The sequence below is a fragment of the Rutidosis leptorrhynchoides genome, chromosome 2 (genome assembly GCF_046630445.1).
Source record: "Rutidosis leptorrhynchoides isolate AG116_Rl617_1_P2 chromosome 2, CSIRO_AGI_Rlap_v1, whole genome shotgun sequence".
Classification (NCBI taxonomy): Eukaryota; Viridiplantae; Streptophyta; class Magnoliopsida; order Asterales; family Asteraceae; genus Rutidosis; species Rutidosis leptorrhynchoides.
The window spans coordinates 636,583,973-636,594,494 of NC_092334.1; the positions used below are offsets into that span (position 1 = coordinate 636,583,973).

General features: G+C 34.5%; 1 protein-coding gene across 1 annotated transcript; it reads left to right on the top strand.

Annotated features, from left to right (window-relative positions):
* The first annotated feature begins 639 nt into the window (after positions 1 to 639).
* On the top strand, positions 640 to 2,547 carry LOC139893678 (polyphenol oxidase I, chloroplastic-like). Its single transcript, XM_071876852.1, has one exon. The coding sequence runs from the start codon at positions 640 to 642 to the stop codon at positions 2,407 to 2,409; it is 1,770 nt and encodes a 589-aa protein (XP_071732953.1). The 3' UTR covers positions 2,410 to 2,547.
* Positions 2,548 to 10,522: the final 7,975 nt, after the last annotated feature.

Here is a 10,522-nt window from a genome sequence, read left to right on the forward strand (position 1 = left end):
AACCCGGTAGCGAACACGGGTGGCGAGTCGGTGCTTATGGCACCATGCGGGTGGCGACATGTGGCGTTCTCATAGGCAGAGTGGTCTTAGATCTCTCTCATATATTCTATAAAATAAAATATATTCTATAAAATAAGAAAACTATTACGAGGTAATTATTCTTCAAAAAATTGTAGGTGATAAAATTTCATTCCTTAGATAAATAAACACTTTTACTCTTTACTGTTGAATTCTTTGATTAGTTATTTTATCACTATAAGGAGTTCAATAATAGAATGTGCAAAATTATGTTATATACCCTTGATATATATGATTTAGTTTCGCATCACAAATATATACACCAGCATATGATTATCGTCCTATCAATATACTAAAACGAGACGGCAAATCCAATCGTATCGCGTTATCTCGTAATCCAATATATGACGAACTACATAAACTAGTTAATGATTCTTTTAAGTCACCTACCGCAAAAGTTCCATAAAAGCATGCTACATGTATTCATTATAGTTTCATAAAATATTTAACCACTATGTGACATCTTAAGGGAGCAATTGGTCAGTGGTATTCCAATACCGTTATCTTATCCTATTATATATAAACCATTTTAGTAATCATATTGTCATGCACACCAACCATATGGCTTCTCTTCAAACACCAACTGCTCCGGCTGCAGGAAACTGCACTAAAATACTATCTTCTTCTTTCACTAAAACTTACCCAGTCGTCTCATCTTGGCCATTGTTTTTTACAACATACAAAAGATGTGCTCTCAAGTCATTAAAACACAAAGTCTCTTGTTCATCAGAGAACAAGCCTATGAACCTTGACCGCCGAGACGTCCTTTTAGGACTCGGCGGTCTTGCAGGATCTGTAAGCTTCGCTACAACTCCTGCTGGGGCAGCACCGTTGGCTGCTCCAGATATTTCTAAATGTGGGACTGGTACTCTTTCCGGGTTCAAACCTGGCGAGGATACCCCAACGGGTGGGGACTGTTGTCCCCCAAACTCAAGTCAAATTATTGACTTCGAGTTTCCGAAAGACCAAGTGTTTAAGGTAAGACCTGCAGCGCATTTGCTTAGCGCTAATTATATTGAAAAGTTTAACGAAGCGATTAAACGGATGAAGGAACTACCAGAAGACGATCCTCGTAACTTCTTACAACAAGCAAATGTTCATTGCGCTTATTGCAATGGAGCTTACACTCAGTCTTTGAGTGGGTTTCCAGATATTGAAATCCAGATTCATAACTCATGGTTATTCTATCCGTTTCATCGTTGGTATCTTTACTTTTACGAACGAATTTTGGGGAGTTTAATCGACGATCCAACATTCGCGTTGCCATTTTGGAACTGGGACAGCCCAGCTGGGATGACAATTCCGAAATACTACAACGATTCGAAATCTGTATTGTTTGATCCAAAAAGAAACCAAGCTCACTTGGAAGCTGTCATTGATCTCGGTTTTAATGGTAAAGACAGTGACACAACTGATGCCGAAAAAGTGAAAAACAATCTCTCGATCATGTACCGACAAATGGTGACAAATGCAACTGACCCGACTGCGTTCTTTGGAGGTGAGTATCGTGCTGGAACCGAACCGATATCTGGTGGTGGTTCGATTGAGCAGAGCCCACATACTCCTATTCACAGCTGGGTCGGTGACCCGCGGGAAGCAAACCGTGAAAACCTAGGAAACTTCTATTCCGCGGGTCGTGACACCATGTTCTACGCTCACCATGCGAATTGTGATAGAATGTGGTCGTTATGGAAGATGATGGGAGGGAAACACAAGGATATAACCGATTCCGATTGGTTAAACACGTCTTTTGTTTTCTATGACGAAAACAAGAATCTTGTTCGAGTGTACGTAAAAGACTGCTTGCTAACAAACCAGCTAGGGTACGACTACCAAAAAGTAGACTTACCCTGGCCGAATAGCAAGCCGGTCCCACGCGCACCAAAATCAGGCATAGCTAAAAAACTTCTAGGCAAAATTAAACACACACACGAAGTTAAATTCCCTGTAAAACTCGACAAAATCGTGAAGGTTTTGGTACCGAGACCGAAGAAATCGAGAAGCAAGAAAGAAAAGGAGGAAAAAGAGGAGCTTTTGATCATTCAAGGCATTACTTATGATAGTGAGAAGTACGTGAAGTTTGATGTGTTTGTGAATGATGAGGACGATGATGCGAGTGGGCCGGATAAGACCGAGTTTGCCGGAAGCTTTGCACAATTGCCACACAAACATAAGGGTAAGTCTCATAGTAAGACTAACTTTCGTGCTGGACTAACGGAGATCCTTGAGGAGCTCGAGGCCGATGATGATGACGATGTTCTGGTGACCGTGATCCCGAGATCGGGAACTGAAGATGTTACCATTGATGGGATTAAGATCATTTATGTTTAAGGTCATTTGTTGTTTCAAAATTGTACACTAGTTTTTCTTAATTGTTAGTAGTTTCTTACTGTACTCTTACTATTCAAATTAGACGCGTGATTAGTGGCGAGGGTTTAAGTGTTTGTGGAGGAGAGTGTTTGTTTAATTCAAAAAATAAAATCCTTTGAGTTTGAGTTCTATCTATATATATATATATATATATATATATATATATATATATATATATATATTTGTTTGTGTTTAATACGTAGTAATTATTACTTAATTTTGGTTAATTACTCTGAGAAGAATCTGGTATGCTGGAGATGCGGGAAGACTGGGCATGTAAGGGTTAATTGTCCAAGTGGAGCTAATCTGGCAAATGGCTCCAAAGACGCTAACATTGTCTCCGTTGTTACGGAGAGTGACGAATTCCTCTGAAGTCACACCATCCTCATGGTGTGTCCGCGCCACCATGGAAAGGGATGTTCGTTAGCGGTTTCACAATTGCACATGGGCATTGGTTTGACATTGATGCAGATTGTGTGGTGGAAACTGATGTTGTAGCTGATGAAACTTCCAGGGAAAGCCAAACAGGAAGTTGCACCATAAAATTTCAGCTGGTTGTTCAACAACATGTGCCGAGGTGAAATGCTTGGAATGTGATATTCTAAGTGCTATACTCTTAATGGTGGAGTATGATAATTCTTGTTAAGAGTTATGATTGTCTGTGATGACAATGATTGTCGGTTTAGACAATGTTCGGTAAAGATGCAAGTTTTGTCTCTTGGGAGATAATGTCAACGGCATGAAGATGAGGATCTTGAAGTTGTCGTCGAGGAAGCGTCTACATCGGTTATCTTTGCAATGTGGAAGCATGATTATTTTCTTCTATCCAAAAGGTGGAGATTTGTTAGTTATATTTTGGTTAGAAGGAAAATTGGAGTTTTGTTCCACATTAGTAGAAGAGTGAAGTTGGAGGTGAACTCCTTGGCTATAAAAGGAGGCCATGAGATTACTTTCAAATTGCATCAATCAATACATTTTAAATATTTGATTATTTCTTTCTTTCTTACCCTTGTTTGAGAGTTGTATTAGTTAAATATTTTGGAGAGTGTAGTTGGCTTAAGAGAGTCGTCTATATCATTGTAACAATTTGTGATATAGTGTATTTCTCTCTTTGGGGGCCGGTGGTTTTTCTCTTGTTTTGGAGTTTTCACGTTAAATCTTGTGTTGTGTATTATTCTTAGTTCTTTACTGTTATTATTGGGCTGTGTGGTGGGAATTAGTGAGACCGTAATTTCTCAGCAAATAACAAAATGAATAAAACAATTATAAATACGATGTTAGTGTCATTGTATTGGAACAATATAATTGATTGCTTTGAAGATTGTTATTATAAAAGTTTGATTACACATGCAATAAAACACTACTAATGTACACTCTTTTTTGTGTATAAATAAATTAAATATTAAATTAAATATCAAATATATAATATAAATATGTTATAATAAAAAAAATTTAATAGAAAAATAACAATAACGAATCATTGCTTCAACAGCATCCCTTCACCTTGTGTGTTCGGGCTGGGGGTTAGGTCATGGGTTCAAACCCGGCTCGCCTACCCCTCAGGATGATTAAATGATTGGGTTCTTGTAATGCGATTCGGGTTTCTCCCGAACGCGCGTGTGTGTGTGTGCGCAAATGATGAGTGTCGTTGAGATAAATAATAGATTATCGTTAAAAAAAAAAAATTACCAAAGACGAGTAGTTACAAAAGTACTAATGAATTTGGAGAATGGGGAGACTTTGTATGGCAGCGTCTTCCTACTTGTTCTTTTGTGGATAGCAGCCTCTCCCTACTAGTCATTATATTAATCGCAAAATATAAACTTTTAAATTCAATAATAAATGATCTGAATTTTATATTTTTCTAATCTTGTCATTAAAGTAGTTGAAAAAATCAGTTAAATTATGGTATGAATCGTGAAAATAGATTTGAATACATCAAGTTTTAACATGTCAATTTATAATATTGAGAAGCATATCAAGTATTGATGACATGATATGAGCATATTGTATTTGATAACGGAATTTCAATCTATACTGGGACGATAATATCAAACAGGAAAGGTAGATTAGAATTAGAGATTGATAGAAAAAACAAAGATATGTGTTCGTGTGTGTACGTAGGCAACAAAAAGTATTTATTTTAGTTTCATTATCAGCTATAAGGTTGAATATAAGAGAAGTTATATAGAATGTTTGCTATCCATTTCCTTTTATCTTTTCTGAATGATAAGAAAAATTGGATCAAAAGTATGCACATACTAATTATAAAAGACTTAATTAAGGGTAATTTGATAGAATGTTTTCTGTTAATAAGGGTAATTTGATCATTTTACATTTTGTTTTACTTTCAGCTATTTTTGAATCTTTATAAATACTTAAAGACTTAATTACACCAATCATCCTTAAAGTTTGATATTAATTTTACTATGGACCTTAAAGTTATTTTTTTCATGTTAACCATTAATGTTTTGATTTGGTTTCAAATTCATCCCTAGAACTAACTGACCTAGGGAACTTAACAGAGATGACTTAACGCCAGTAAATTCTTGGAACGAATATGAAACCACATCAAAACATTAAGGGTTATCATGAAAATAATAACTTTGGGACCCATGGTGAAATTGTTGGTAAACTTTAGGGAAGACTAACGCAATTAAGTCATTTTTAATAGAAAATAAACGAAAGCAAAAGCTACCATTCTTCCTTTTTAATGATAATGTACCAAAAAGGATTCGGTATCGGTTTTGATTCTAGGTTTTGAGAAAATTCGGTTTCGGTAAATTCAGTATCGGTATCGGTTTGGTACGAGGAAACCAAAATAAGGAACCGAAATATGAAACGAGTATAGCTACCCGAAAATCATTGTCTGACTCTTCGTAATGTAAGAATATAGGAGTTTTTGATTATACCATTATACTCCGTATGTTTTATGCTAACTTACATGTAATAAATAACAATTATATTTCTTAACGTCGCTTATCATCATACAATATAACTAGAATAATGTACTTCACAAATTATTTAGTGAACTAAGTGGATATTTCAAGTTGATGACGATCTCATATATATGTTCTGGAGGTACTCAAAATTTTTTCTACATGGTTAACTTTAGTTTTTTCCAATATTTTTGTTACATTTCTTTGTTGTTTTACACCTTACAAAATGTAACTATTACATGGATCGATCATCAGTTTGATCATGCAGTTTTATTTATTTATATATCATTCCTATTTCACAAAAAAACTTAATTACGTCAGACTTCCCTAAAGTTTAACATTAATTTCACCATGGGTCATAAGTTATTTTTTTCATCATAACCCTTAATGTTTTGATTTGATTTCATATTCGTTCCTAGAACTAACTGGAATTAAGTCATCTCTGTTAAGTCACCAAGGCCAGTTAGTTCTAGGGATGAATTTGAAACCAAATCAAAACATTAAGGGTTAACATGAAAAAATAATTTTAAGGTCCAGAGTGAAATTAATAGCAAACTTTAAGGATGATTGATGTAATTAATTAGGTCATAATTAAATAATAAACTAGTTTTCTAACACATTGGTTACTCAAGAGTGTGGCCAAGGATATCGTAATTATGTACAATGTATATAATTTTGAAACTAATACGACTTCAATAAATACAAATTTTCACTCATTAAATGGTCGTCAAATGGAGTAACATTTGACTGCGCAAAATTTTCGGTTCCAGATTATGCTGAAATTCCTAAGATCACCCTAAAAGATAATAAGGAGCAAGACTCCCTGAATGTGTCTTGTCATTCGAGGCCGTCTAGATGACGAAATGGTATTTTACTCAAACGCAAAATGTGAATTAAATTATTGTTGGTCCCTTGATAACAACAGGAGTATTGTAGAGGGGGGTGAATACAATTTCTTTTAAATAACTTAACAGTTAAACACGATTAGTATTCAAGCATGTAAATTAAATAGAGTCACAGCTAATTTTCAACGGTTATTCTTTATTGATTGAATCACAAAGAATCACAACTATCCTTGGCGAAATGATAGTTGGTTGATACAGATTACCTAGAATATAGCTAAAAGATAAACTAAAAGCTATTACACGTTTTTGACTCTAAATAAATAAACCCACACCACTAGTTGTTACAACAGTGGATACAACAATTTATAGTAGTCCTATTAATTGTGTAATGGTTCTATTGTTCACTGGTACATAGGATGTCTGTAATTGTGGAGACAACTGCATCAGAGAGCATGCTCTCCTCTTTCCTCTTTGGTAGCTATTTGCAGGAACACCCCAATTCGGTTTGGCACGACTATTTGATTAAACAAATAGAATGTTGTGTTCCCTAGGTGTTGACAAAGTATAACCCATGTCTGCACATGCGTTAAACTTCTGCATTCCCACGTGGTCGTGTAAGGTCACTTGTCAGCCGCCGACGCGTGTCCTTTTCTGTTCAACTTTGTCTTTGACTTCTGTTGAATAGTACAATTGATGTAGACCACTCGGGAAACTACTATGCTTATAATGGAGCATAGTTGTCTTGTGTAGTAAGCTGCATTCCAGCTGTGCTGGTTCTTCATTGCTGAGACACTTGATATTCTTGAACTGCTGAGTACACATCCGGTGCTGATTGAAGAACACTGTCTACCTTGTGCCGGTAGACTGAGCAGCAAACTGCACTCGACACAGCAATATCTGCTGTCTATACATAAACAAACTTGTGCTGGCTGCACATAACATTTTAGTGCAAATAAATTACAGTTTTGTCATAATTAAATCCTTAATTATTTTGGAGACTCAACAATCTCCCCCTATTTGATGATGACAAAACCTATGACATATAGAGAAAACACTAAAGCTAGCACAGAGGGACCTAATGAAAAATGGGTGGTAAATTTGTCCCTTTTAAGTTTGTTTTTGGGATCTTTTGCTGAGTTATCTATATCTTATAATTTGATAAGATTTTGAAGATAAACTCATTTCACTTTCATTACAACAGAGTATATACAGTAATTATAAGAACATCATAATGAAAAATGAAATAAACAAAAGATACAATTTGAGCACTAGAGGGCTATCTATCTTTATCTTTAGCTAATTCCTCTTCAAATAGCTCATCTTGTTTGATTTTCCAGGCTTCAGGAAATAGGATAGGTATATCAGCAGGATCAAATACAGGGATATGAGGAGGTAGAATGATGGAATCTCTTCTTTATGGGCCTTCACCAGTAGATTTCTTTCTTTTAGGTTTTTGAGAAAGTACTTCTTCTACGTTTACTACTGCTGCATTCTCAAATTTTGTAGTTTTATTGAAGAGCTCTTGGAGTTCTGGCTTCAATATCTTTTTTAATACCGCTTTCAGCTTTACCAATGAAGTACTCTAATATCTCCATCCATTCACTGAATCCTAAGGATTGTAACTCATCATAATTTATCCTTTCTTGAACATTGTTCTCCCTGCTGACATTGAAAGCTCTTTTTGAGCCTCTGTGCACTTTGATGATTTTGCTGGGATTTGATCTTCTGTTCATCACATCACCATACCTGCTCCTATAATAATGATCAGATAGTTCTATGGTTCGGGCAGTTTCTATAGGAGCAATAGCAGGTGCTTTCTCAGCAGCTTATTCTTTATCAAGGGCCTTATCCTATTCCTTGACAATGGCTTTAGCTAATTTGAGGGACTCAGCCTCTTGCTTTCTTTCAGCAGCCAATTTATCTTCTATTTCCTGAAGCCTTAACCTCTCAGCGAGTTCAGCATTAGCAGCCTCCCTTCTTTGCCTTTCTGCTTCTAAGCCCAACAGATAATCATCGGCAGTAATTTTTAGGGACTTTGCTGGTTCAATCATCTTTCTACCCTCTTCACTTCTAAGGGTAGCACGATACTCCCTTAGATCCATACCCAACTGGCGAGCCTCTTGAAATTGAGCTTTCTCCTCATCAGTAGATGAAATGTCCCGTTCTTATTGATTAACGTTCCATATTAATTGATTTCGTTGCGAGGTTTTGACCTCTATATGAGACGTTTTTCAAAGACTGCATTCATTTTTAAAACAAACCATAACCTTTATTTCATAAATAAAGGTTTAAAAAGCTTTACGTAGATTATCAAATATTGATAATCTAAAATATCCTGTTTACACACGACCATTACATAATGGTTTACAATACAAATATGTTACATCGAAATCAGTTTCTTGAATGCAGTTTTTACACAATATCATACAAACATGGACTCCAAATCTTGTCCTTATTTTAGTATGCAATAGCGGAAGCTCTTAGTATTTACCTGAGAATAAACATGCTTTAAACGTCAACAAAAATGTTGGTGAGTTATAGGTTTAACCTATATATATCAAATCGTAACAATAGACCACAAGATTTCATATTTCAATACACATCCCATACATAGAGATAAAAATCATTCATATGGTGAACACCTGGTAACCGACATTAACAAGATGCATATATAAGAATATCCCCATCATTCCGGGACACCCTTCGGATATGATATAAATTTCGAAGTACTAAAGCATCCGGTACTTTGGATGGGGTTTGTTAGGCCCAATAGACCTATCTTTAGGATTCGCGTCAATTAGGGTGTCTGTTCCCTAATTCTTAGATTACCAGACTTAATAAAAAGGGGCATATTCGATTTTGATAATTCAACTATAGAATGTAGTTTCACGTACTTGTGTCTATTTTGTAAATCATTTATAAAACCTGCATGTATTCTCATCCCAAAAATATTAGATTTTAAAAGTGGGACTATAACTCACTTTCACAGATTTTCACTTCGTCGGGAAGTAAGACTTGGCCACTGGTTGATTCACGAACCTATAACAATATATACATATATATCAAAGTATGTTCAAAATATATTTACAACACTTTTAATATATTTTGATGTTTTAAGTTTATTAAGTCAGCTGTCCTCGTTAGTAACCTACAACTAGTTGTCCACAGTTAGATGTACAGAAATAAATCGATAAATATTATCTTGAATCAATCCACGACCCAGTGTATACGTATCTCAGTATTGATCACAACTCAAACTATATATATTTTGGAATCAACCTCAACCCTGTATAGCTAACTCCAACATTCACATATAGAGTGTCTATGGTTGTTCCGAAATATATATAGATGTGTCGACATGATAGGTCGAAACATTGTATACGTGTCTATGGTATCTCAAGATTACATAATATACAATACAAGTTGATTAAGTTATGGTTGGAATAGATTTGTTACCAATTTTCACGTAGCTAAAATGAGAAAAATTATCCAATCTTGTTTTACCCATAACTTCTTCATTTTAAATCCGTTTTGAGTGAATCAAATTGCTATGGTTTCATATTGAACTCTATTTTATGAATCTAAACAGAAAAAGTACAGGTTTATAGTCGGAAAAATAAGTTACAAGTCGTTTTTGTAAAGGTAGTCATTTCAGTCGAAAGAACGACGTCTAGATGACCATTTTAGAAAACATACTTCCACTTTGAGTTTAACCATAATTTTTGGATATAGTTTCATGTTCATAATAAAAATCATTTTCCCAGAATAAAAACTTTTAAATCAAAGTTTATCATAGTTTTTAATTATAACAAATGAGATGTTAAATTGCTATATTATCATGATATTATGATATATAATATATCTTAGTATGATATATATACAGTTAAATGTCGTTACAACGATAATCGTTACATATATGTCTCGTTTCGAAATCTTTAAGTTAGTAGTCTTATTTTTACATATGTATTTCATTGTTAATACACTTAATAATATATTTACTTATCATTTAACATGATTAACCAAGTGTATCAATATCTTAATATGATTCATATGTACCTAGTAAGACGTTGTTATAATGATAATCGTTATATATATCGTTTTTGAGTTTCTTAAATTAATAGTCTCATTTTTATGTATATAACTCATTGTTAAAATACCTAATGAGATACATACTTATAATAAAATCATGTTAACTATATATATAACCATATATATGTCATCGTATAGTTTTTACAAGTTTTAACGTTCGTGAATCACCGATCAACTTGGGTGGTCAATTGTCTATATGAA